Genomic DNA, 27700 nt, shown 5'->3' with positions numbered 1-27700 from the left:
GGGCGTGCGGCGCCTCTGGCGGTCCCGGTTTTTGCGGAGCCAGGTCGTGAATCTGCTCATGTGTGGGCGTTCGAATAGAGGGAGCCAGTGGAGCCATGGCCCTCAACTTTTTGAGAATGTTTGACATTAACCCTGCGGCGATGCATCAAAGGAATCTTTCTCAAAATCTTTATGGCCGACCACCAACCCATGTCCCCCCGTTTTCTGAGGCGTTCCCTGCGCCTATGTGTTAATAGCTTACGTTACTTGTCCAACATAAAATTACACAAGCCGACTAACTATTTAACGACAACCTATGAAGCCGACTGACTATCTGCACGTGACTATGCGTGCTTGCTTAGACGCATTCTCCATTGTGCATGGCATCAACCCCAGTTACGACAAGATTGAACACTTGGAAAACATTTTTGGCGATGACCTTGCAATGTTTGCTTGACGCTGCGCCGCTGAACAGACCTCATCAGGCTCACGTCCCAGCCCTGACCTCGTCACCCGCTACCGGCGCCACCTCACGGAACGTGCTGCCCTCCTCCAGCTGCCGGCGCTCGGCCACCGGCGGTCCCTGCGGGCCTCTCCGGGCCGCCAGACTGACCCGGCCGACCCTGTTGCAGAGCCTGCTGCTGCTGCTGCTGGCGGTGGCCTCACCGACGGCCGGCCAGCGTGGCATCCGCACCTGCTCCTGCCAGCTCCGCGAGGACCTCTCACAGCAGGGAAAGCTGGTCGGCAGAGCCTGCTACGTCGTCGGCGTCGGCTTCTGCTCCTCCTTCACCTACGAGTCGGAGTCGGGCACGGAGGAGCTGGGGCCGCGGCGGCCCCCGGCGCTCCGGCGGCGCGGCGTCTACCGTCCCACCTCGTTCTCGGATGTGGCGTCAGCCCTCGCCAACGCTTCGCCCCAGCAGCACCAGCGCGCCGTGGAGGATGCCAACCGCCAGCTGGAGGCCAACCGCAGCCTGGAGCGCGCGCTGCTGGCGTCGGGGCGCGCCACGGTCCGGCCCGGCTCGCCGTCGGCCGTGCTGGCCGCCGAGCGGCGGCCTGACGCCAAGTCGATCGCACTCGGAAACAGGGCGCTGGCGCAGATCCTCTACCTGCAGAGCCTCCTGGGCGGCAGCGGTCGCCGGTAAGCCCAGGTGAGTTCCGCGACCGGTTGCTGGTGGCAGACGCCGGCTGAGCGCCGCATCCAGATTGGTCGAGGATCCGGGTGCTGTCACGGCCTTGTTGTGAGCGGGTGTTGTCACGGCCGTGTTGTGAGCGGGTCTTTTCAGGCTAGTGTTGTGGGCGGGTGTTGTCACGCTAGTGTTGTGAGCGGGCGCTGTCACGCCAGTGTTGTAAGCGGGTGTTGTCACGCCAGTGTTGTAAGCGGGTGTTGTCACGCCAGGGTTGTGAGCGGGTGTTGTCATGCCAGTTCTGTGAGCGGGTGTTGTCACGCACGTGTTGTGAGCGGGTGGTGTCACCCAGTGTTGTGAGCGGGTGGTGTCACCCAGTGTTGTGAGCGGGTGTTGTCACGCCAGTGTTGCGTCACGCCAGTGTTGTGAGCGGGTGTTGTCACGCCAGTGTTGTGAGCGGGTATTGTCACGCCAGTGTTGTAAGCGGCGGCGACGCCCGTGATAAGCTGGGGCGAGACAGTCGTTTGGAGTAATGGGCCTCGAGCTCGCCCGGAGCTGGCCCGGATTACCCAAGGCCAGAGAGGCGCGACTAAGCATATTCCTTCCAACGATCATTTGCACCGCTTCCTCGCTTCGCTGATGTCATGCGGGCTGGCCAGCAACACTTGTGGAATACCCGCAGTCGGATAGCTTTGGCCAACGCCGGCTGTGAGGTGCCGCTTGGCTGATGGACCTTTGATGGACGAGGGTGTACATTCTGACTCGAACATCTCCTGCAAAGACTCAAATTTGTCGTTTCGTTGGCGATCTCTAACGGCGTATCATTATTTTGTTGGGTGCGCAAATTTACATGTGCAGCTTTACTTATGTTCTGCTTCCATGCTGTCGTGCTTGCAGGTGCAACCACGGCCGTGAACCACACATAGGAATCTGGAAGGTGGATTTCCATAAGGTTATGGCTTGCTATGTGTCCAGGGGTGCGGTTGGGATTTGCGACGGGGGAGGGGGTAAAGACCCATTCCCAGCCCCTTTCAAGTGCTTACGCTCTGGATCCTCTGACCTTTTTCCTGAATTACTGCTGTTGAGTGTGACATGTCATTGTCCATGGCAGCCAGTGAGATGTAAGGCCAAAACAATTTTCCTAATCACCATATCACGGAACTATATGCATTAGTGTTGTGGCGAAGGAAATGCGCTCGCTCCTGACGAGCGTGAGGAGGCTTCATCCGCATCACCTAGCCTGCCCCTCCCTGCGCTCTTTTTGGCTCCGTGCCTGCATATGCCCGACAATGCCCCCTAAGATGGTGAGAGACGCGTGTTTTCATCATTATTTTAACCGCACTGCGATACCATTCTGTCTCTTCTGACGCTGGCCATTATTTTAACCGCATTACGGTGCCATTATGGCTCTCCTGACGTTGGCCATTACTTTGACTGTCCCGACGCTCAAGTGAACAGAGTGGACGTTAGACTCCACCTTGTGCAGCTCGCCAGCGATCAACGGCTGCGGTGTCAGTCTTCCCGCAAATATCATTGGTCACCCCGGAAACCACGGACACTACCGCAGTCATACATTGCTATCATCCCGGAAATTCAGCGCCTGCCGCCCACCGCCCATCGTCACGGCATGGCCACAAAATCCCGACAATCACCCGACAAGATCGCTTGTCCACCTCATGACTTTCATATTTTGGCATGATCTGTGGAAAATCACAAGCATAGCTGGCTGTGGAATGCCAGCGGACGATAAACCCGTTTGGCGCCGACAAAAAATCGGCGATGATTCGCCTGCCTGTCTGACACGGAAGGCCTATAGTCCTCAACAATACCGCATCACGATATCAGGGTACCCGCTCGGCCTATCCACTACTTCATTGAATCGTATTTGAATCCCGTGGAACGCAGTCGGTCTCGGGAATTACCCTCTTCTTTCCTGCGTGTAGTGATTTTTTGTAGATATCCTCGGAGCGGTAATAAAAGTTGCCTAGGAGAAAACAAGCCTGGCTTTGTCCCTCGACGACATTAAAAACAGCGTGGCTTTGGCCCTCGACGCCCCAGAAACAAGCTTGGCTTTGTCCCTCGGCGCTGCAGAAACAAGCTTGACTTTGTCCTTCGACGCTCCTGAAGCAAGCCCGACCTTGTCCCGCGATGCTCCTGAAACAAGCCTGATTTTGTCCATCAACGCTCCTAAAGCAAGCCTGGCTCTGTCGATCGACACTCCTGAAGCAAGCCCGGCTTTGTCCCTCGACGGTCCTGACTTGTTGATGCCTTGTTGATGTTGATGTTAATATTGAGTTGATGCCTTCTGGCATGCGCCTCGAACTCTGTGTCATTACAGTCAGATTAAATAATTCCTCACTGGCCGTCATGTACATCGCTGACATGTTGGTGAGGTCCGCTGGGATGATCATGTTACCTTCGTCTTGAGCGACCGCTCCGTCATGATGCAAACGAGACCCAATGTGCTGTAGCCCCCGCGGTCTCTCAAATCGTATACAGCAGGGAGCCGCCTCGTCACAACCCCTCCCCCCTTGTTGGTACACGTGCTCGGTACCCGTCCGTGTGCACTTACACGGCCTGGCGTGGGCCACAGCCGTTAAACGTGAGCAAGAAGGCACGACTGCGATGGTTTAGATAGCGGGCGGCCCGGCCCTTGTGGAGCGGATTCGGCGCCGCCGGCGGCGCTGCGTTATGGCCTATGCATGCCGTGTCTAAGTTAATTCGTGACTGTGCCGGTCCTGGCAGTGAGCCAACTATTGCCAGCGGACCGAGCAGGCCTTACGTCCTGGAAGGGCGGGTTAACAGTATTTATCAGTCCGTCTCGACGTGTCGTCGTTCGTGACAAGAACGCGACGTCCGTGCGCTGACACACAGGGTGCATTGGCGGGTGCAGTGTTTTTGTAGTGACCCCGACATTGCACTGGATCCTCACTGGATTCAGAAACGCGCTGGTTGCTGAGTTCATTACCTTCCATGCTTTTTTTAGGTATGTTGACTGCGTCGTGCTACTGCTACTTTATTTGCGCGTTTAGAATATTACCGAATCGTGTCACGGGTGGATATTGAGAAGAAATCCATGATCGTTATCACTGGTGATAGGCTGGTCCTCACCTCATCCATGTAATCGCACATGGATGAGGTGAGGACACATTTCGGAATGTGATATTTTGGGATCCGTTTCCCTCCTAAGAAGCGTATGCTGCGCAACCGATGCCACACGATGCAAACTGTATTTTATAGCCGTGATTTACCGTGCTTTCAGTGGTGGCTGATATGAGGCAGTGCGTTCCACCCGGCTGAGTCCGTTGCAGCAGTCATCCAAGGCCCTTGTGTGATTTCATCTGGGCAAGAGCATGCTCCAGACAGCATCACCCGGATCACGTCGAGCTCCGCACGATTTCGACGGGGCCAGTCCTCGGCCACAGTGCAGTTGCGTGACTCGTCTAGAGGAGCGTGTTAGGCCCACGTGGGGATGTATCAGCTTCCCTGTGCGGTATCGGATGGTGGGTTGATAGCGCGGCAGTCATCCCACAGAGCGACAACACGTCGAAAAGATGGCTAAAGCATCACGGCCTAAAGCCGGCGTTACAGTGCTAGCTCATAGACGCCACTAAGTGTTTCTTCCTTGTCACGGCGTTCGTGCACGTGTTGTTTGTGCATATTTATCGTCAGACGCCTCGAATGAACTTGACATTCCAGACCGCGTGTGCCTGCGATTTTCCTTCCGGTTGCTGTTGGCGTCCTGCAGTTTTGTGGGTTTCCAGTGCATTTCGATCTTGGGTTTTCCCCTTCAATCACCCAAGCGCTTTTCGATTAACTGATTGAGCGAAACTGCACGCAAACAGCCCTTGTCCAAACAATGACTGGTGAGCATCGTCATTCCTAGATTATTGTTGAAAGCCGTGTCACCGGCCGATGCGCAATGCTTGCCGCAACAGCAGCATTGCCGCGCATCGTCTGCATGTAAGAAGTCTCGTCTGGTTCCGTCGGAATGTTGAGCCGGCCCTCCCGTCCTGCTGCTTTGCGCGCCAGCTGTCTGCCGAGGCAGCCGTGCGCAGGTGGCGCGGATCGGCCGCCGGATGTGCTGAGCCCGACTGCGGACGCATCCGGACGCCGGGCTGTACTGCGGACTAGCGCTGCTGGGGACGCCCGCTGCGGGAGACGCCCGCTGTGGGGGCGGAGCCCGGACCTGGGAGCGTGGGGAGGACCATGCACGCGTGGGCGCGCCGTCAGCGACGTCAGCGTCGAGCCGGCGGGGCGGCCCGCTGCCGGGGCAGGGCGCAACAGGCTGTGTGGAGCTGTGTGTGGGCTCACGACGTTGCGGCGGAAGCTGCTGTGTGTGTGTGTGTGTGTGTGTGTGTGTGTGTGTGTGTGTGTGTGTGTGTGTGTGTGTGTGTGTGTGTGTGTGTGTGTGTGTGTGTGTGTGTGCCTGTATGTAACGTGCATGACCTCATTGACTGAGCATACTCGCACGCCACTTGGGGGGGGGGGCATGCATGCGACAGCGTAGGCACGGCACGCCACTGCGCAGCAGCTCGGCGTTGCGAAGGAAAATCGCGTGGCGGTACGTGCGGCACCACCGACACACTGCTGCGTCACGGAATCGGCGCAGAGGAGTCACATCACGTTGTGATGGTATGTAGGCTGTGCGTGACGCCAACGTGGCCGCCCCTGGAGCTTGCGTAGCGACCCAGGCCGCGTCGACCCGTGTCTCCTGTGACGTCGCTGAGCTTGTCGTGCGGTGGTGGCGGTAATACACGCCCGACCTGTTCCTCGCGTTTGTCTGTTCCGTTCTGCCAGCCGTGCTCGGCGGCCCGAAAGAGGGCTGGCCCAGGCCGCGCCGGCTCGCGTCCGCTGTAACGACGCTGAGCTCTTGCCGTGTAACGGCGGCGGCGGCAAGGCCGACCTGGCGCCTGTGTCAGCACCGTTCTGGCGTTGACGTGCGGCGGTCCGAGAGAAAGTCCGCTGCTCTGGCAGCGAACGGGTTCGGGTCAAGGCCCGCCAACGTCAACCGTCAACGAGGAGAGGGACGACCGGACACTACAGGCGGCTGCAAACGGTGCAGGCTGTGACATATTATTCAGGAACAGTGTACAACAATCTGCCGGAATCCCAGCAACGGCATGGGGAACACACACACTTTGAGATGGCGTTTGCTGACGTTACTTCTTCGTGGGCTCAATAACAGTGTAATGGCAATTGTCCTTATATAATACTCACCACTGGACCTCATCAAAGACGAGCAAGGGTCCTAAAGTGAGGTTCAGATACGAACATTCTGTCTCGCAGGCCTTTCCTCTAAGGGCAGAAATACCGGTGATACAACACTGCGTCGTTAGTCAACACTAGTCTTGCGAGTGGGTGGCGACAGAGGCCTCTGAGGCCTCGTAAAGGCTCGCGTCACACCGCATTTAAAATGCAGTGCTTACAATGGACCGCTCACTTTTCGTAAAGGGCTATCCGTGATGTTTAGACCGTGGCAAGTGTCATTCAGATCCATGATGAAGGTCAAGAAGTGCGCAACCGCCGTCGGTAATCGCTGAAAGTAGTCTGACGTTCTTTGTTGTGCCGCGCCTCTGACAGCCAGCAATTACAAATCCATTAACGATTGGTCAGGGTAGCAGCCTAATGCGGAGACGAAGGCGGTGGATGGGAGGAGAACATCTACAAGGGAAATTGCCTCCTGGGCAGCTGTGTATATTGGTAATACGTTAAGAGGTTGGGGCATGAAAAGAAAAGGCGAGAGCGAGTGGGAGCGGATTTTCCTTTTCAAGTCTCCATCCGGGGTCGAGATCCCAGAAGGGACCTCACGTTTTGCTTGCAAGAAATGCGATTCGGTTTTCTTAGTTTGGACCACAACTCTGCCCATAACTTGAGGAGTTTCCGAGTTTTGGTCTGGGTAGGCCAGCGGGCCTTTGATGCTCCCTTCGATGTTTTTTTTCATCTATAGCAGACAGACCGTTTCCGAGACTATGTACCTTTTTTAATATTATACCGTACACTCTTGAGTGCTGGCTCAAACTTGAGTGAAGTACGATAAATAAGTCGCAAAATTTACTACATTTGGGCAGAAATGCCCTCTTCAGGTGAATCTCGAAATTTATGTTTTATGTCGAGCCAAAACGTGTAGCTCAAAACCTAACCAGAATCAGGGGCGTCAAACGTTTATAGGAAGGTCTCATGTAAAATTTATATACCGAGGCTGGTTCATCAGGCTGGCTGGTTCGTGTTGGTTGGCTGGCTGGTTGGCTCTAACAGGCTGGTTCATCCTACCTTCGTAAACATTTCGTACATGTGAGAACAGGCCATTCTGTGGTAGCCACAGGGGGCAAACAGATGGCAGCACATGGACGTCAGAAATCATGGCAAATGAACGCACGTGGGCAATCAAGGACGCCCAAAACATTGTGTGCTGAGGTCCATTTCGAGCAAGTGTTTCTGGCTACTCTAAGAAAGGCCAGGTGCTGACGTTTTTGTTCATGGATAATTTTGAATCACGAATGAAAATTGCCTCTCCAAATTTGCTTTCTTCATGTCCAAAGCACTTGCACGACATTTTCTCCCCTATTCGCATGTCAGCAAGCCCATCAAATCCGTGATGGGTCAGGACTGAAGCCCAAACGGCTTTCTGATGCCCTTGCCGAAGCCGCGCGGCGATGGTAACCAGCTTTTTACCTACCGGACTACATTCTACTATGAGGGAAGCCGGACAGAGTACATGTGACTTGATACACTGCATTGTTGGTACATCAGATATACGCGACATTGCCTCCGCTGTAAAAACTTATACAGACGTAACTTATACGCGACATCACTTCCACTGCAAAAACTTCTACAACTTTTACTCACACGCAGATATTACTTCAGCTGCAAACACACATACACGACATGAGTGCTCAAGACGAAACCTTACGCTGCAATAACTTATACCCGTCATTACTTATGTGGCGCGCGGCGTACCTACCGCCGCGGGTCACCCGCTGCTTTTTCCCACACGCGAGTACGGTTTTTGTTTACGCCCGGGCACTCGCTCCGGACATGCGCGTCAGGACGGTCAATAGAGGGCGGCCCTTTTAAAACGCTGAACCCGTCAGAGGCAAAAACAGTAATGGTATGAGGGAGAAACAGTGGCAATTGTGGGGAGTCACAATCATAGGAGTCAAAACTAGGAGCCCCCCATCAGCCTGGCGCTCAGTGACGGATTGAGTGCTGTAGCATCCCTTTAACCATGTAAGTTTAGATAATTAATCGCCGACCTTTCGACGATTCTCTGGGATACCGAACCTCTTTATCTCTGTTTATACAATTTAAGAAAACGCGATCTGTAAGGTTTTTGAGATTACGTGCTGGCACATTATTCCAGCTCTGGCATATGTCGTGCACTATGTTCATGTTTACATGCTACGGTCTCGATAAATCATGCAACATGTTGATAAGTTGCGAGATTTGCTGTTTAATTGCGCGTCCGCTAAGTGACTTCCAGTTTTATCATTGCAGATTGCCATACATAATCACTGATTGTCGATAACTTCCATTGAATGGCGGCTGGTGATGAGTGTCGAGAAGTAGAGCGGAGGATCCGGCGGATTTATCCCCAAGCTTTCACGCCATCAACGTTAACTATTCGTTGCTGCTATTTTAGTCCTGGCATTTAATGTAAACACAGTGAATGGCATATTGTCGATAGCGACACCACCGCTGGCTCCCAACAAATTTGTTGATTCGGCGCAGGCACAGTCAATTGTTTATTCACGTTCAGAACGACTAAAGTAGCTCTACATAAGAGTATGTTCATTCACCGCCATTGTCCTGAGGGGTATTTGGCGATATAATACTTCTACCTTAACAGTGAACAGGAAGCCACCGAGCCTGTCGCAAACTGCCAGATTATTAAGGACTAGCGCCCGCGTGTCACCATGCCTGATGAATGAAGAGGCTATCAAATTTTACTATCGCTCTGCACGCTCCAGGGGAGGGGGGCATCAACACTATCGCTTGCGTGTTACCAAGCGTCACGACGAGCCGGGCCGTCGATTTTGCCAGAACACTGCATGCACAAGAGAAAACGACGTTAAACAATTAATGCACCAGCCCGACGTAGCAGCTGTGGCCACACTACCTGGTAGGTAGTAGTACCTATCAGCTGACCTACTACCTATCAGCTGGCCTACTACCTGGGTTTTAGTACGATGGGGTCGACATATCGACCGCACCATTGACATGTGGTGCTTCGGCTGTGCATACATATGTATTGTGCATGTACTGGCTGTGCTGTACATATGACACTCTATAAACTGTGGATTGTCATGGAGCTCTGTTGGATCTTACTGGAATGCACTAAATCAGGAAGACATGACGCGTCGCAGTCGGGTCCATATTTATACGTCAATATCCCCTTAGTTCCGATATTGCGTGAAGCTTTGGGCGGCTGTGCATTTTCCACGAGTGCAATAGAATGAGCCTTATCACGATGGGCTAAATGCACCAAAGATGCATTGCGCAATGACTCCTCGCGAGGAACGACGAAGAAAGTCCTGTGCGGTGCGTAGGCAGTTGTCTGGCCGTGGGTGGAAAGGTCCCATTCCCCACGGAAGTTGACAAGTTGGCTGTTGGTCGATCTATCTTTGACTCACAGATGAGGTGGGACGCATTTTTACACGTCGCTGGCCGCTAGTGAGGGTAGCAGTAGCACATGTATGATGCCGTTGGTGGATTAGCGACTCGCAAAACGTGAGATTCGCATTTCAGCTGCCTTCTTGCGATTCCCAGAGGGTGAAAGCTGGAAAAGGGCGTCGAGCTGTTGGAAAAGCTGGTTGATTTTTCCGTTGGTGAATCGGCTTGTGGCCACAGAGGGAGTTTCGCTAAGATGACCAGGGGTAACTGACGTTTAGCGCTGGCAGTACATTGGCCACTGATGGTGCCTTTGTTAGAATCAGTCTAGCGACTCCAGAAGACGTGGTTCGCGCAAATGAGCCGATTAGGGATTCCGTTGTGCCGATGTGGGATACCGGCGACTGAGTGCTATGAGCCGATATGGGATTTCGGCGTGCTGACGAGAGATTCCGGTATTATTCAGAAAGGATAAAAAGGGAGACTACGTGTTGATGACGCGGTGAGTCTTGCACCAGATGGCTACAATTTACTGGGCATAAATTTCCAGGTACGCTAGGCGTATGGCTGCACGGTTCCGCTCTTAACACGCGCCCGGGTGGCCGACTGGATACCCTTCGCTCGGATGGGAGTCGATTTGACCCCGCTGAGATCTCGAAAGCTAAGAAAGCTAGATACAATAATTTTACAGGGTCTGTTGACTTGTGCGTGAACCCATGTGGGTCCAAGTTTGAGGTTCCTAAGTCAGACCTTCCGGTCAAATAAGGTCAAACAAGATCAAATTCCAGGCTGGTCTTCAAAGTGCCCCAGAGCCTAGATAACTGTTTGTAAGTAAAAGGTCGCATGCTTATTTAAGGTCCGTGACCTCGTTTAGCCCTTTGAAGATTGTGGTGATCAAAATAATGCAAGACTGCTATGAGTTTTGCATTTGAATAAGCGACAAAGATTATGCTCGGCAGTATGTTCCTAAAAACAAAATATTGACCTGGGTCATTATAGGTCAATAATCTAAGAGGTCATTGACCTAAACTGACACCTGACTGACTCCTAAGAGGTCCATGGAAGATGTATAATGTGGATCCTGCAAACAAACATCAACGAATTGAAATGAGCACCAGAAACTATCCCATACAGCAAGCCCTAGGGCAATAAAACAGGTTGGTTTTGACTTTGGTCTGACCTTTATACCTGACCTTAGGTCAATATAATTTGCTTCTTCAATATTTGTGTTGTCTGAGAAAGCACCTCAGAGATGTATGGTTTATTCTAACACTCCATTGTTGCCTTTAGATTGACCAACTCCCTGGAAATTGTCTTCGCTGAAACCATGGCCTGACTTTAATCTGTCATAGGTCAGCGGCCTTACAAGGTGCATCTAAAATTGTTATACTAAACTTTCCGCCATTCAAATGTTTACAGATGTGTAAAATTTGCCGCGGCTGCGCCGCGCCGCTCGGAAACCATTCTGGAAAAACCTTGGGGGGGCAATTTGATCCCCCACCCGAACGCGTATTAATTGAGGGGTCTGATCGTTGCGAATAACGTACAGACTGTGTGTAGTGACTGCACTGTAGCCCCCCGCCCCTTTAATGCGGCCGGCGACAAGCATGCATGATACGGTGTGAATGCATGAATGTTAGTTGCGGAATCCCAGTAAAGTGACGTTTGCTGCCCATGTGAGGATGAAAGCGTTGGTTTCCTTAACTCCCGCGCAACACTTATGTAGCAAAAGCTTATGCAGTCTTCACTTACACGCGACATTACTTCTATAGAAAAACTTAAACACGACATAAGTACTACGCGATAAAGTTGGTGGGCATCACCCCTCACCAGCTTTCAAGTTGGGAGGGGGAGGCGTGATGCCTTGATTACCCCTCCCCCCGGTTCCAGCGCTCTTCTGGTCAGAAGGTCCCAACCAACGCAAGATGCCTTTTGACATTCGGGGCTCCGTCCCTACCTCCTTGATAAGGCAGAGGAGGACGCCACCGGCCAAGGGCTCCCCAATAGGCCAAACGATTCCTGAGTGACCCAAAGAGCTCTGATCAACTAAAAGCCCCACATGTGGTCAGAGGGGCCCTTAGCACACAAGACCCTGAGCAGACAATGCGATCTCAGAACGATCAAAGAGCCTTTGGGCAGTCCTAAGCTGCTCTCGTTGCTCTGAAGAGACTCTGAAAGGCTGGATGACCTTAAGTAGCTATAAAGGCAGTGTACCCCTGGTGAGCAGAAAGAGCCTGCTGAATGGACAGAGGGGCCCTTAGTTGGCACGATGGGTCTACTGAGCATCTATAGGAGAGATTGCTATTGTCCGGACTTTGATTCTGCCAGATAGACTTCTCGCGTGTTTCTCATTCAGCGCGCTCATTTTTGTTCGAACTGCATAAGCAGAATGGGGCCCTCCCAAAGGACCCTTGGGCTTCCCGCCCTCATATTTCTGGTTTTCCTGGGCCCAAGGGTCGCCCCCTGGGGCCTCCCCCGACCCCTCAGTAGGATTTCCAGCCATATTAGTGACTGCAGTAGCCGCGGTAATCAGACGTCATGGCGCAATAGAGAGTTTCGGACTCTAATGCGCCAACCACTCGGCCAGTACGCCCCCTACACCTCTAACCCAAGTCTGGCAAGTAGCTCATGTAGCGACATTCCGGTACCCTTTTGGGACGCTACGCTCATACGGCGTAACCTGGAGAAATGGTCTTCGCCCAGCGTTACTAGTACACAACTAGTGTGGAGGAGAGTGGGGAAAATACCCCGAAATTCATACTTTAAGATGTAGACGGCTCCATACCACGTAAAACCAATGCCGACTGCCGTTTACGATCAGGTCCCTGAGGTACTGCGTCGTTCAAGGTCCGATCCCTAAAAATACTGCGTGCCGTTGACCCTTTGAGCTGCCATATCATGAAGTGTTTCCCAATATTGCGCACGCCTGACGATACGTAACTGGTGCCAGTTGGCAGCGCGGCAACTGGTTGAGTAACGGGAGGTAAGTGGGGGGTCGTGTTACCTGTGGAGGGATGGTGGTATTTTACGTGAAATGAGTTTTATAGATTAATTCATAGTATTTGCACACCTTCACGCATCAAAATGCCTCATACTTAAGCAGCGGGCTCCCGGTATATGTCGTCTTAACATGGGTTGACATCAAACTCGGCAGGCACTCCACTTCTCACGTGCTGCGACATGCTTCTGCTGCGAAAGCCCGCGGGAGCCTGTCCGCCTACTCAGAGAAAATCTGTTACGATTACAATGCCTGTGTTTTCGGTGTCGCAGTCAGATGCTCTCGGAATTGATGAATTCTGCGCAGCCTTTGGTGGCCAGATAAGTTTGCTATGTACAACAAAACTTTCACTGGCACTTTCAGTGGTTCAAAGATCAATGATACTACAACACAAGTATACACACAACATTCTAATTCCTAGGTTACCATAAAGGAAGGAAGGAATACTGAGAAGACTTGTTGCAGAGCAAGGGCAAACATAAAGGTACCTGTGTTAGCAAATTGTGCCATCTGGGCTCAGCTTTATCCGGACTGATGTCGCATGTGGCACATATGCTGCACTCCGGGTATCCCAGCATTCCCCCAAATGAATGTATTGAGCTGCCTGATAAGTTTCAACCTGATAAAAAGAATGGAAATTACTAACAGCATACAAGGAGTGGGCCAGCAACTTTGATATGGTGATGGTCAATAGCTTAACATCACTTCATTTTGTGCTGTTCTATATGACCATGATGAATATGATTTGTGTATTGCCTGTGTGAGGTATATGTACATTGCAACATGTCATCCAAGATTAAGATTAAGATTGGAATGCACACATGTAAGGTTTAGTTGACCTGGAAACTTGTGTATCCACCTTGTATTTCATTATGATTGTCTGTGCCATTTTAAGCAGGCAGTAACAATTTTACAAAAAGGACCTCGATATCAGATTTGGGACACTAATAATCATTCAATCACTTGTCTGCTAGACTCCAAATTACTTTTTTTGGCTTACCATATACATGTCTGCAACTATCTAGCAGCCAGCTGTTTGGTGCTTCTCAGTCTGGTGGCTAGGTACAAAGCCCTTTTTCAGCACAATGCCAGCAATATTTTCTGATGTTTACATGGTGTATTTATAGAAATGAAAATATTAGTCTGCTGTTAGATTCCTCTGTGTGACTTATTTGAATTTATTGTGATTGCGGCTTCAGATGACATTACCAACAGCATGATCAGGGACTGACAACTAGATGTCTAAACTAGCAGTGCCTGCCAGAGGATGAACAGGGTCACAAGGCCTTACAAAAGGGTTTAGGGGGCCCCATAGCAGGCTTATCCCCATCGGTCAGTGATTGTTCCACCTTTTTGTCCAAACTTTGGTTGTACAGAAATCCTTAACATGTTGACATGATTGCAGGTAATAACATTTCAACATGATTGTAGAAAAGCCAGAAGTCTTGAAGCAGTGGATGGCAGACACATTGGAGCCCCTGTGAGTATGGCTATACCTAAGTGTGAGCCCTGGCAAAATGTAAATCATAGCTATGTTGAATTAAGGTGGCTTTTTTGTATGTTTTGCTTTTGTTCTAAAGATGCTAATTCAGCGAATTATCACCCTCCCTGCCAACTTTTTCCAATGGCTTCTTGTGACATTTGCAAGTTATGTGAGTGCAGTTAGCTAAATACCATTTGAAATATTTTTGTTAACACTGTCTTACTTGGCAGGTGTGATGCAGAGCCCACCAAACTTGCCAGATATGTCCTGGCACTCATCAGGAAGGAGATATCGCCAGAGCGGCTGCGGGCCAGTATGCTGGACAACCTGGATGTATTCTTGCATGAGCGAGCCAGCCAGTTCGTGGAACGACTGCTGGCGGCGCTGGAGACGCGCTCGTACGAGGGACGCACGGACGGGCGCGTGGTGACACGGCCGGCGCCGCCAGCGCCGCGCCGCCAGGTCCTGCTGCCCGATCATGACGACAGCTGCGCACAGAGGTCAGCTGGTGCAGGTGGCGCCTTATCTGGCCACAGATGTTGGTATGTACGCATCATTTTTGGCCAGTTCATTCTATAGCCATTAGCAGGTGTTATCGGGTCCTGAGAAGGACTGGATAGTGTTCGACTTTCAACTGGGTTCGCGTCACAACCCGAATTTTATCCGTGGCGCTGCTGGGATTCGAACCAGTATCCTCTGATTGTGAGGCCAGCGTTGTAGCGTTACAGCGAGCTGGTGAGAAAAAAAGCAGTTCGAATCCCGCCAATTGGAGGGACAAAGTTCGGGTTGTGACGCGTACATGATTGAAAGCTGAATACCAACCTGAGCCCTTCTCAGAACTCACCACTTGAGGATGAGATGGAAAAACATTGTGCGCATTTTACGTTAGCATACACAACAGACTGGAACGACATTGCGAACAAGCATTCAATCCCCCGTAAGGATAACGCCTGATTTCAATCATCCCATGAACGTGTAAGTCAGCATCTGCCCCGCGTGCTGGTTGAGTGACGTGCACATGACCCGTGACGTCGCCCTGACCGGGCGTTGGCTCGCGTGTCGCCAGGTCGCCGTGCCCCGAGCGGCACAACCGCCGGCGTGCGGGCTCCGCCTCCCCGCCGCGACCAGGCGAGGGCCGCCGCAGCCGCAGCCGCAGCCGCAGCCGCAGCCGCAGCCCGACCAGGGCCGGCCGCTCGCCTGGTGAGAGTCTTCCCGCCGCCGCCGGCCGCCCAGCTCGGCACCGGCGGATAGTGCTGCACTGCCGCCGGCGTGCTTTGGGAAATGATGGGCGCAAAGCGCTGCCGGGCTGGCTTCATGTCTCGACAGGACTGGGCGGTCAACTGAGATCTCGTCGAGATGGCGCACACCGGACATGCCACATCCGCGCTATGCCAGTGCGCCGGCGGCGTGGCCTGGTCAGACCCGGCGGGTGGTGTCGGACAGGCATTGACCTGGATGACCTGTTGCAGTGCGCCCGCCCGGCCGAGGGGACGACGCGACGAACGTGACGGACCTGCGGCAGCGACTGGGCGCCATGCTCGGCCACCGCCGCCGCTGCCGCGACTTCAACGGTGAGGGGCCGAGCCGACGCCGGCGGCCTATCGTTCGGCGTCGGCGGCCTATCGTTCGGCGCCGGCACCTATCGTCCGGCGGCCTATCGCGCGGCTTCGGTGGCTTATAGTCCGGCGTCGGCGGTCCGGCACCGTGTCGAGGCACGCCGTGTCGCCGTCCGGCTTGGTCGGACGCGGCGCCGGGACCCCACCGGCATGCGGCGCGCGTTCCTGTCCGAGCGCCACAGGCGCCGTGTGGACTGAGCCGAGCCGAGCCGAGCCGAGCCGAGCCGAGCCGAGCCGAGCCGAGCCGAGCCGAGCCGAGCCGAGCCGAGCCGAGCCGCGCACGAGAGCACACTGTCCTGTGCACCGTCTCGGTCGAGTTTGTTGTTCGCGGTCTCCTCACATACCGGCCGTATTTAACGAACGGTCAGCGCCCGCCGCCCGGAAATACCACCGCGCGTTAGAAAGCGTGGAGTGATGGCGAATGTCATTCCCATGCCTGTCAAATAAGTTTTAAAGCATTGCAAGTTAACGCGTTTAGTTAAGAAAGCTATATCGTATTGAACGGTTTGATTGTAGATGAAAGATGGATTTAAGTCCCAAAGGTTGATTTCCTGAGCTTGGAGACCATTTGCTGGTGATCCAGATCATTAAGATATATTTCCGTATTTGGCACACCTGGTGTCAACAGCTAATCTTATGGATATATATATATATATATATTATATATATATATATAATAATATATATAATATATATATATATACATATATTATATTATAAATATATATATATATGTAAATATATGATATATATGTTTAATAGTTTTGTGTGTGTTTGTGTGATGGGGTTATCGGGTGTGTGGGTGGGTGTGTGTGGTTGTGGGTGGGGTGTGGTGCGGGGGTGTGTGGTGTGTGTGGTGTGGTGGGTGTGTGTGTGTGGGTGTGTGCGTGCGTGCGGTGGCGGTTTGCGGTGCGGGTGCGGGTGCGGTGCGGGTGCGGGTGCTGTGTGGGGTGTGCGGGTGCGTGCTGTTGCGGGTGTGCGGTGTGTGTGTGCGTGATTTGTTGTGGATTTTTGATACTATACTTAGATGTAAGAGAGCAGCTCGAGGTGGTTATTTTATATATTTTTACAAATACACTTTATATTCGCCCGGGTTCTTATTTTTTTACACGTTGGCTTGCCCTGTAATGGACATGTGCCCCAGGGTTTGGGCGATGCTCATGCGGTGAACATGATGGGTCAGTATTCCGTCGCGTGAGGTCCAGAGCGGTGCACTTGACGTATTCACCAGGCCACTGCACTGGGGCAGAACCTCCTGGAAGAAAACACTTATGAGCGTCTCAAATAGTACGGTACATGCCATTCACGAAAACAGGAAATATGTGCACTATATGTATTAAGATTTTCCTCAAAATGCAGCTAAGGTTCAAAGAAGTGTTATGAGTCAGGAACAGCGCGAACGAACGCGAATATGTAGTTTAATCCTGACAGTAAGAACTTGATGCTTGATGCACGTCATGATCACCGTAATTACTTAAGTGCACAAGCTTGGTCATAGTGAACGTCAAGATCGCATCTCATGGCACTGAAATGTTGAATTTTGCCTTCAATTGAATTTTGATGTTTCTGCATCGCCTAACGAAAGCAAGTAGTAGAATCATGACGGTCATGGCGTATTGCGATATTTTGTCCGTTTCTGAATACCGCTGTCGAACGCGCCATTTATCACCGCCATGGTGTGTAGGGATATTTCCGTTTCGATACCACTGTGGAAGGCCATTATACCTCTGGTGTGTACTTGATTTGTGTCCGTTTCCGAATACCACTGGAACGTGCCATTTTTCACCGTCAGGACGCGTAGTGATATTTTTTCGCTTTCTGAGACCACCGTGGAGTGCCATTTGACCGTCATGGATGATTGTTTCCGTTTCTGATACCACTGTCGAACGTACCATTTATCACCGCCATGGTGTGTAGTGATATTTTGTCCGTTCCTGAATACCACTGGTGCCACACGTCGGTGCATTATATTCACCGTCGAAGGCGCCATTGCCGTGCGTGCATTGATGTGTTCTCCGTTTCTGAGCACCACTGTGGAACGTGCCATTTATCACCGTCATGGTGTGTAGTCATATTTTGTCCGTTTCCAAATACCACTGTCGAACGTGCCATTTATTACCGTCGTGGTGTGTAGTGATATTTCGTCCGTTTCTGAATACCACTGTCGAACATGCCCATTTATACGGCACCTATTAAACATCTGTTGCGTCTTGCTGGGCAGGTGCCGCACCACTGCCCTGACCTGACCTGACCGTGCGCTGCCACAGAGCGAGGCGCCTGCCTGCGCGGCGAGCTGTGCAAGTTTGACCATGGTCCGGCGCCTCTGGTGGTGCAGAGGGACGACGCCACCAGCGTCACGGCGCCGTTCAGTTGGCCAGTACCGCCGCCGGCCGCCGCTGGCGGTCAGGACACGGAAGGTCGGTGACCTGATGTTGGCCGGTACGGCGTCGGCGTACTGCCCCGCCTGCCGGTGTTTTGGGTCAATGCACACGGGGCGTTGTTTCGTCGGCCAGTGTGCCGTGTCACCTCGGTACTCTCGAGCGAGAGGCTTGGTTTCCCACCACGATGGTCGTCACATCTCTGCTGTGTGTCGGCGGCTGCATCGGTTGATGTCGCTGCCGTGTGTACGGGCCTGCCGGCGGTGGTGTGTGACGGACGCCGCCGCGCCGACAGATCCGTGCCAGCCGGACTTCGCTGGACCGACGGCGAACGGCCGGCCGGGCTCTCCGCCACTCGGACTGGCCCTGCCGCCCCCGCCTCCCCGCCAGCCCGTGAGTCCGCCGCCGCCGCCTCCGGCCCGTCACGCGCACTGGCTGTAATGTCGCCTGCCCGGGATGGGGCATTCCGGGGAGTTTCATGGGGCCGCGCTGCTAGATAAGCTGCTAACGGTCCGCCGGTGCGGTGGGTGCGGTGCTCCGTGCGGTCGCCCTTCTGTGGTGACCTGGTGCCGGTGTCTCTCCGGGTTAGCCGCCCTCTGCACTCCCCGCAGTATCTCATCGCACCACTCGACACAACAACCAGGCTCAGTCAGCCTCGATACGACTCGGTATGCTCCCGCCGTCGTTCCGCAACCGTGCTGCTGCACGCCGTGGCTGGGCTATCGGCAGTGGACGGCCGCACGCGCGCGCTGGTCGTCCGCCCCTGACCCTGTCGCGCGGCGGCCTGCGGTGTCGCTGACGAGGCGGCGGTGTGCGCGCTCGCGTGCCCGGGCCGGACCGGGCGGCGACGGCTCCGGACCGGCGGTCGGGAACCCCGCTGGCCGCGACTCAGCGTTTTGGGCAGGCAGGCGCCGGTGGGGTCGACACAGGATGCGTGACACCGCGCGCTGGGGCTGAGACCCGGTCAGGGTCGTTGCGCCGGAGAAAGTCCTTTGCGTCCGGACTCGATACGGGGCGACTGGGCGGGGGGAGGGGAAGAGCTGACCCAGGGGCTCTATCTCAGCCGCTGCGCGAGGTCTCAGAGCCGACCCGATCTGACCTGAGAAGATGGAGTGGTGAATAGTATTAGCATCATGCAGCTGAAATACTGGTACATATCGATGGCATAATTTTTCGCACCGTCGTCTCCGTTTGGTGTGTTAGTTTGTACATAACGTTTCGGCCAGTTAACTCTCCGGCTGTGGTTAGGTGCTATGGAGTATGGAGAGAGAAGGTCTGGATGGTGCTTGGCCATCAGCCATGTGTGCATCACAACCCGAATTATCTGCTTAGAATTGCGGTATTCAAACCAGGGTTTTCTTGATTGCAAGTCCATTGCCCTACCAACTGAGCTAACCGTAAAGGACTTCCATGGGCTTTCCATAATACCGGATGGACGAAGTCGATAGTCCGAGCATTTACTGCATCTGTGATACTAATACCTCGTCTCAATCCTTCCCTAGAACTGGTCCATTATCCTGGGGTACTTGTTTGTAGTACCATGTGGATGCCGACAACCCATACGGATGTTTAATGTCTCGGAAAATCGTCTTGCCAGCCCCAATGACTGGCTGACTACGATTAATGAAATATCTGTAATGCTAAGACAGTACCTTTTTCGGTGAATTGTCCTGTGTTTTATTATGATGAATATGGCCATAATGCTGACAAAGTGCTAGGATAATCATCCCATCATCTGACATTTGATCTGATATCTGTCAGCTGTCAGGTGTCTGACTGTGCTCCGCCAAGTCGCGGCGGGCAGCGGGCGGCGCTGGTGACGCGTGTGGTCTGCGGCGTCGACAGGGCGCGGCTGCAGACGGCGAGGGCGCCGCCGGCGGGACCGGGGACCCACGCACTCTGGAACTGCGCCGCGTGCCTGCCGAGCTGAACCAGATCCGACCTCTGGCTAGCCACCTGGCGCGCTTCGGTCGCGTGCTCCACATCCAGGTGAGGGGCCTGCGGGGCGGTGGACGATCCGAGACGCCCGCTGCTCGCGGTGCCAAGGTGGAGGTCAGGGGTCACGGCGCTGACTGGCGCCGCTCCCAGTCGCAGCTCACCTGCCGCCCGGGCTATCAGGCCTGTTTCCATGGGTTTTGTTGGACGCGGTTTTGTTGGACGTTGGCGTTTGCGGCCGTTATGGGGGGGGGGGGGGGGAGGGTCAGCAGGCGCGGACTTGTTCCTGTTTTGGGTAGCTTTTTTAGTGGATGACAAGCTTGTGGGGAGCGAGACACCGTATTGTGGTTGTCTGCCACGTTCACTTGAATCATCTTAGCCGCTGGTATCAGTCCGATCAGTCTGGTTTTGGGGCAGTGACATCACGCATTGAGTGATTGCAACCTAGCGTGCTGCTCGCTGATCGTAAGCAGGCGTCACGGAAAGAGCACCCTCGCAGCGGCTGTCTCCATGCCTCCACCGACGTGGATATGGTGCCGATTAATGATGTCAGTCAGTTTTCTCGCACAGCTTGCTGTCCATCGCAAGACTTGGCTGTGTCTTCTAAAGATGCGATATTTTTTGCCTGCTCTCTATATGTTCTGTAAATGCCTGGCGTGAGGTCCGGCCGTCGTGTGTCTTTTCGGCACTACACTGCCCCTGGCTGGCGACCGCGCGGCCGCTCTGCCGGGACCCCCGTCCCGAGGCGGTCCCCTATACAATCCTGCCGTCGTGCCGGGGCCCTCTGTCCCACGGCGGTCTCCTATACGACCCCGCCGTCGTGCCGTGACCCCCTGTCCCGAGGCGGTCCCCTGTAGGACCCCGCCGTCGCGCCGGGAGCCTCTGTCCCACGGCGGTCTCCTATACGACTCCACCGTCGTGCTGTGACCCTCTGTCCCGAGGCGGTTCCCTGCACGGGATTACCGTGGATTGGGTCATCCAGTGCAGCGCGGATGGCGTGCTCGGCTGGCATCTGACCGAGCCGATGACCGCCAGGTGGGGCTCGGCGGCGACCCCGAGTCGGCCCTGGTGACCTTCTCCAGCGCGGAGGAGGCGGCGGCCGCGCTCTCGTCGGCCGAGCTCCTGCTGCCGTGCGCCCAGGTCACCGTGCTCGGCCACGCCGTGGACCCTGCGGCCGCGCCGCGCCCAGAGGTCAGTGCGGCCGGCGGGTCCGTCTCGAGCAGGGATGACGCGTCGGCGCGGAGGGATCGGGGCAGCGTGAGCAGACAGTAGCAGTCGCTTGGAGCTGGCTACGCCCTGCAACCGCTTGCAGCTGAGCCGCCTAACTGGTCTAACATGCAAGAGACCGAGCAAATTCCAAACATTGCATGCATAGAAGCTTTGCACGCGCTGTGGTAGATGGCGCGGCGGTAACGGGCAGCCGCTTTCTGCTCATGATAACACTAGGATGTGGCTGAAGGTTTTCCACACATCTTTCAGGTAACGGCCGTACCTACCGAATGGCTTTGCCCAGTACCGTAATGGCTTTGCCCAGCGATAAGCTGATTGCCTCACTAGCCAGTAGTCTTCATGCTTGCATGCTTAATTATTTGGTTTCCCAATGTCATCACCAAGACGGACGTTGTGAGTCCGTGACTGCCTGTGTGGCAAGATGGGAGGAATCAAGTCATGCCCAGCCGCTGCCAAGAATAGCTAGTCGGCCATCTCCACGAAGATTCGTTCCCTAAGTCGTGCAACCTCAGCAAAGGTGCGGTCCTTGTACCGCTGTACGTGGTGGCTCGTGGCAGGACTGACGGTTCCTATTGTCACCATCAGGCGGCGTTGCCGGAGCGGCTGCCGGCGGCGGCGCGCCAGCAGAGCGAGCGGAATGTGACGCCGCTCCAGCAGAGCGAGCGAGCTGTGAGGTCGCTCCAGCAGAACGGAGGAGCCGTCCGGCGCGCCCAAGACCTGCAGGCCGCCTCCGACAGGCTGCAGGCCAAGCGGAAGGAGGGCCGACAGGTGTGCCGCGCCAGGCCGTGAGGCTCGCCTCGCGTCGGCCGAGCCCGGGCTCAGACGCCGGCTCTTGGTGCTTGTTCTCTGGTGGCACATCGCTGCGTGGCGTCCGCGAAAGGGTGAAAACTCAAGCAATGCTGTTAGTAGACGTAGATAACGGTGATGCGGTTATATTTGTTAGGTGGCTAGATGTCGAGTAGATCAGGGTGCTGGTGAATGATGCGGTTATATTTGTAATATCAGAAGATGTCGATTGGATCAGGAGGTGCTGGTGAAGATGCGATTATATTTGTAATATCAAAATATGTCGAATGGATCAGGAGGTGCTGGTGAATGATGCGATTATATTTGTAATATGAAAAGATGTCGATTAGATCAGCAGGCGTTCGTGAATTGGACACATGACCCTTCCGTGGTGTTCCAGCGCGTCAGGCTGATGGTCAGACTCCCATCTGTGCCGGCCCCGCAGCGGTGGCTCCGCGCGCGGCGGTGCGGCTTACTCTGGCCGCCCGTGTCCGACAGGAGGCGCTGACGTTGGCGGCCCAGCTGCGGCAGCGGGAGGCCGAGCTGCTGGCGCGCCAGCTGAGCCAGCAGCGGCAGCTGCTGGCCCGGCTGCAGAACCCCGGCCTGAAGCCGGCCGAGCGGGCGGCGCTGATGGACGCCGCGCGCGCTCTCCACGCGGCTACGCTGCCCACGCGCGCCAGCCTGGCCTCGACGCTGCAGCGCAAAGCGCCGCCAGCCACGCCGCCAGCCGCGCCGCCGGCCGCGCCACCAGCCGCGCCGCCGGTCGCCGTCAGTGCCGACGCCCAGGTGGTACGTGCGCAGGTGCGGCGGGCTCCCGCCAGCGGTGTCCGGGTCGATGTCCGCTTCGAAATCGTGCAGTGATGCCTGATGCCGTGTTATGCTCCGTGACGCGTCTGGATACAAAACTGTGGCCGCGTTTGGCGTCCCATGACAGCCGGGATGCCGATGTCACGCAGGCGGAGCGTGCGCGGCTGGACCTGGAGCTGGAGCTGTTTCAGCGACAGAAGGCGGGCGTCGACACGGAACCGCTACAGCGGCGGCTGGCCGAGCTGCGGCCTCGGCCCGCTAAGTCAGCACCGTCCGGCAGGTCAGTGCCAACCACGGGTCAGTAGCAACCCCAGGTCAGAAGTAACCATCAGGTCAGTACTAACCATCGGGTCATTACCAGCCGTCGCGTCAGTACTAACCACAGGGTTAGTGCTTACTGTCAGGTCAGCACCAACAGTCAGGTTAGTACAAACCGCCAGATTAGTGTCAACCAGCAGGCCAGTACCAGCTATCTGATCAGTTCTAACCGCAGGGTCAATACCGAACGTCAGGTCAGTACCACCAACCGTCAGGGCAGTACCAACCGTCAGGTCAGTTCCGGCTGTCAGGTCAGTAGGAACCGCCATGTTTGTACCGACCGTCAGGTTGACACCCATGGCCAGGCCACTCGTCTACCTGCAGCCAGGTCAGTACGGGCACTCCTTACTGTCCAGGTCGGCATCAGAACTGACTCACCGGTCTATATAGATATCTCCGTTCAGTACCAACTTCCGATTTAGGTCAACGGAGCGGAACTCCTGGATTATGATGGCGCTTGGGATCAGCGTACCGCTGGGGACATCAGGGTGACGGGACGCGGCCTCGTGACGAAGACAAGGCATTCGAGCAGATAATTCGTTCTCTTTCACATGACATTCAGTGAAGTTAGGACTAAATATGGCTTCAACGCCGTCGTAATCATAACGTTTTGTGTTCGAAAACAGCGCTGGCCAGCGCGGACACCCTTGAGTACGTTAGTGGACTGGGTCGTGTAACCGCATGTGCCGCTCGGACTGACTCGGACTCGTCTGGTCGCAGACTCGTCGGTCGCTCCGGTCGGGGTGGACTGAGGAGCCCGCCTCGGCGGACTAAGATTGACCGCCGACCAGCTACGCTGAGCATAGCCGACTTCGAGCCGGTCGGCAAGGAGACTGTGCTCGCCCATCTGAGGGTGAGTGGTCAGGCGCTGGGTCATCTCGTGATGCGGTGCTCGAAGAAATTAGCACGTGTAGAACCACTGTCAGCGATGCTGGTCGGTCGCTTGGTTGTTACAGTCGAAGGAACAAGCATATGCAGAACCACTCTCAGCAATGCCAGTCACTTGCTTAGTTGTCACCGTTTAATTCGTTTTGATTGGGTGTTACCAGCTGGTGCCTTAACATTGATGCATGGAGGTGACCAACCCGCTGGGGCTCCACGGATCAGCCGTGATCATATAAAAACCGCTCCACGGAAAATGTCCCCATGCAACTTACCATGGCACCCCACGAAAAAGAGGACTGCCATTGCAATCGGGAGTACCATAATGTACCCTCCTGACACACCGCTTGATCACCAGAGACATACAAATAGTTCGTGGGGCGGTTCGAACCGGCCTGTCGGAGCCCCTGAGCGACACAGATAGCTGCCAGATGTTTCACCCGATGATCAGTTAGAAAGTCGCCAGAAATGTCCACTGACCAGTCGCGTCGCGTCACAAACTGAACTTGGTGGGCGGCCTGGGTGTTGTGCGCCACATTCATCGGAGCATGAAACCGGGATGCAGCGTTACTTCTATGGAGTGCCTCTAAATATGTGTTGACCAAGTTGACCAAGTTGATGATGCAACACGTGGCATGCGTTTACAGCGTCTTGTAACTTTGGCTGTCCATTCTAGCCCCTCAAATTGTGCAGTGTAGTTAATCGACGTATTTTACTATCGCCAGTATCCCAGGCCTGAGAGAGCAAAAAATCACACACATAGACACACACGCAGCCCTGACACACGAATAGCAGGCCTGGAATAGTCCGATATATGATAACTTTATCAACAAAGTGCATGGAAGCGACCTCTATTCCGGCCCAGACCGGGATCGTGTCCCCCTTAGTGGCCACGTCCGTGCAGTGTCCGACCTGACGTGTGACGGTGTCTCTGTGTGCCGAGGACCGAGGTCGTGTCTCACTTAGCGGCCCGTCTTTGCAGTCCCCAGCCTGGCGTGTGGCGGTGTCTCTTTGTGCAGAGGACCGAGGTCGTGTCTCACTCAGCGGCCCGTCCGTGCAGTCCCCAGCCTGACGTGTGGCAGTGTGTCTCTGTGCCGAGGACCGAGGTCGTGTCTCACCCAGCGGCCCTGTTCGTGCAGTCCCCAGCCTGACGTGTGGCGGTGTCTCTGTGTGCCGAGCAGCGGTTCGGCGCGGTGCGTGCCTGCCGGCCGGCCGCCGACAAGCGCGCGCTGCTGGTCACGCTGGCCACTCGGCGCCAGGCGGAGGCGGCGCTGGCGGCTGGCGCCACCATCGGAGGCCACCGCCTCGCCGTGGGCTGGCCGGCCCCGGCCCCGACGCTCGCCGCCGGCGTCCAGGTACGGCACCGCGACCCCCGCTCTGGCCGCTCCCGGTCCCGACGGAGCTCGGCTGCCGGGTCTGGCGAGGGGCCGGCGGCTGCGCCGTGTCAGGGACCATGTCCTCGCCACATGTGCAGTTTGTTGCATCCGTAGGTCATAGGACGTGGGGCGTCGGAGGACGTGCAACACATGAGTTAGGTCCACAAGGTCATAGGGTGTGGATGCAGGCACATGGGATCGGAAAATACGGTCGCGCGTCACACATTCGGAGGTGCGGTCGCGTCGCAGTGCAACGCCGTGGATCACACATCGCTTGAAGACCCTGCTCAAATGCTACAGGAAGAGTTCAATGCTCTTCACCAGTAACTGATGGTCGGCATGTTATGCTGTTGACGACTGGCCCATGTTTTGTTTTTTTGACATATGGAATAGTTTTAATATCCCATACGTTTCCACTTTTGCCGTGGGGTGTCGTCAAATCAGTCGGCCAACCACTGAATCGTTCATTACGACTGAACAGGATAACGCTGGAGCCACTTCAACAGTGGGAGGTTGTTGGTGCCGAATAGCTCAGATTCTGTCATCTGCATTGTAAGTTATTTAAACCTTAAGGGATGCCTCTTGGGGTTGGTAGTGGCAAGTGTTTTTGGTGAAAAATGCGCGAAAAATGTTATTTTGAAATCATCGGGCCCCTGATTCCGATTATCAGGGATCTGCTGTGTTTCGAAGTGATTCGATTTCACCTGTCCTTTGTATTGCGATTTCATGCGAAATCGAAATCAGGCAGACTGGACGGATATGTTGGGTGGTGCGCCAGTTGCAATGGAGACCTGCGTGGGTGTAGCCGCGCCGAAGTCGGGTTACTGGATTCTGTGGTCAATTTAAGGGTTTTGCCCTCGCTATGCTGTCACCACATAAAGCCTAAAGATTTCCCGCGAGTTCCGCCTTTCCTATCAGGATGAGATGTAGGCGACGCCATGTGACCTTGGCGGCCGAGTACGTCGTAAAGCCCCAATAATGCACAAACTAAAAAATAGCCTTATCTGGCGGCCAGTCCAGTGCCTCACCGACCCCAGTGACACCCCTCCCCCTCCCCCCACCCCCTCCCCACGCGGACGTGTCTGCCGGTGGCCGTTGACGTCCGACGCTCCTGGTTCGCAGACGAATCCAGCAGAGGTGGGGTCGGAAGCGGACAACGAAGCGGGCACACAACTCCGATCACGACAATTTGGAGGAAGGAGGCGACGAACGGCCCTGGCGTCGCTAGTCGGGCGGCGCGCGGAACGGTCCTGCACTCCTGACGCGCGACAGACGATAGCTCGGCCAGCAGTCTTCCAATCATCAGACGCGGAGTGGCGGGCTCTGCGCCGCGAGGGCCTCTTCGGAGAATCGCACGTGCTTGATGTGCGCCGGATATTTGCCAGCTAGGCCCAAATACATTGCGTCAGTCGGACGGCGCGTCTGCGGTCCTGGATCTCATATATGGAAATACCACCGAACTGTGGATTAACGAGTGGCCCTTATCACCAAATTGTCGTCGGACGGCAGCTGTACAGTGGATCCCGCAATATTCATCATAATCTGGCAGCTGCACTGCAACGGTAGTGCCAACTTAACTATGTACAGGGTTTGTAAATCAAATCTAGTCTCCTGTCCGTAGTCTGCGGGGCGGTCGCTGGTGTGTTTTGTACCGCCCGGCGTGTGCTGTGTTGTGGGTTTCTTCACCGTTGGCCGCTGAGCAGCGCGTCCAGCCTGATTTGCCGTGCTAATGTTGTATGGTTTGACATGCTCGTCTTTACGCAGCAATACTAACGTGCCGAAAATCGTCCACTGAATAGAGTTATGGATTTTTATACCTGTTTTATTCATTGTAAGGGGCTGTAGCAGACTCGATAATTTTCACCGGGGGCACAATTTGTATTGCGAGTAGGCGTCGTATGTACGAGGAGGTGTCATGATGATGTGAGTCCTGTGGAAATGCCATTAAGGTAGCTAATCCTGTTTTTAGGTCATGCATGAGCAGCCCTGAGTGTGTACGAATAACAAACCCTGTCCTGTCGGGAGCACGAATCAATAATGCCCACATATCAGGCTTAATGTGCTGATTTAGTCATCCTTGTCACATGGAAAGAGAGAAGGCCCGCTAATCTGGCCTTACGGCCAACTCGTGTGCAGGCGAGTAGTATCCCCACTGGTAGTTGTGTCAAAAAAAGCCTC

The 27700-nt window shown here is 54.7% G+C and overlaps 3 protein-coding genes and 1 long non-coding RNA gene across 4 annotated transcripts in view; all 4 read left to right on the top strand.

Moving 5' to 3' along the window:
* The window catches only part of LOC119092684 (uncharacterized), a 10177-nt gene extending 4304 nt beyond the window's left edge, over positions 1-5873 (top strand). The window contains exons 2-3 of the mRNA XM_037215649.1: positions 612-1127; positions 4366-5873. Coding sequence (XP_037071544.1) covers positions 612-1121 — 510 coding nt within the window. The 3' untranslated portion in view covers positions 1122-1127; positions 4366-5873. The remainder of the gene's footprint in view (positions 1-611; positions 1128-4365) is intronic.
* A 6794-nt stretch (positions 5874-12667) lies between these two features.
* Positions 12668-15445, top strand: LOC119092182 (RNA-binding protein 26). Its single transcript, XM_037215160.1, has 5 exons — positions 12668-12696; positions 14117-14191; positions 14425-14694; positions 15261-15322; positions 15378-15445. The coding sequence occupies exons 2-5, from the start codon at positions 14133-14135 to the stop codon at positions 15443-15445; spliced, it is 459 nt and encodes a 152-aa protein (XP_037071055.1). The 5' UTR covers positions 12668-12696; positions 14117-14132.
* LOC119092181 (RNA-binding protein 26) lies at positions 15364-24016 on the top strand. The gene is made up of 11 exons (XM_037215159.1): positions 15364-15394; positions 15664-15765; positions 18078-18227; positions 18484-18581; positions 20034-20177; positions 21159-21284; positions 21939-22121; positions 22540-22554; positions 23096-23226; positions 23570-23592; positions 23985-24016. The coding sequence occupies exons 2-11, from the start codon at positions 15729-15731 to the stop codon at positions 24014-24016; spliced, it is 939 nt and encodes a 312-aa protein (XP_037071054.1). The 5' UTR covers positions 15364-15394; positions 15664-15728.
* Positions 24017-25384: 1368 nt separating this feature from the next.
* On the top strand, positions 25385-27334 carry LOC119092037 (uncharacterized). The gene is made up of 2 exons (XR_005093485.1): positions 25385-25501; positions 26645-27334. It is a non-coding gene; the product is annotated as an uncharacterized LOC119092037 (long non-coding RNA).
* Positions 27335-27700: the final 366 nt, after the last annotated feature.

The sequence above is a fragment of the Pollicipes pollicipes genome, unplaced genomic scaffold, assembly GCF_011947565.3.
Source record: "Pollicipes pollicipes isolate AB1234 unplaced genomic scaffold, Ppol_2.1 Scaffold_3447;HRSCAF=4054_pilon_pilon_pilon, whole genome shotgun sequence".
Taxonomy (NCBI): Eukaryota; Metazoa; Arthropoda; class Thecostraca; order Pollicipedomorpha; family Pollicipedidae; genus Pollicipes; species Pollicipes pollicipes.
Note: the sequence above shows the minus strand (reverse complement) of the source record. Positions and strands in the feature narration are given on the sequence as shown.

Coding starts and splice junctions, on each gene's coding strand:
- LOC119092182 (XM_037215160.1), top strand. CDS start 14,133: ATGATTGTAGAAAAGCCAGAAGTCTTGAAGCAGTGGATGGCAGACACA. Junction 14,192..14,424: donor GCAGACACATTGGAGCCCCT/GTGAGTATGGCT, acceptor CTTACTTGGCAG/GTGTGATGCAGAGCCCACCA. Junction 14,695..15,260: donor GACGACAGCTGCGCACAGAG/GTCAGCTGGTGC, acceptor GCGTGTCGCCAG/GTCGCCGTGCCCCGAGCGGC.
- LOC119092181 (XM_037215159.1), top strand. CDS start 15,729: ATGCTCGGCCACCGCCGCCGCTGCCGCGACTTCAACG. Junction 18,582..20,033: donor CCCCGCCTCCCCGCCAGCCC/GTGAGTCCGCCG, acceptor CGGCGTCGACAG/GGCGCGGCTGCAGACGGCGA. Junction 23,227..23,569: donor AAGTCAGCACCGTCCGGCAG/GTCAGTGCCAAC, acceptor ACCCATGGCCAG/GCCACTCGTCTACCTGCAGC.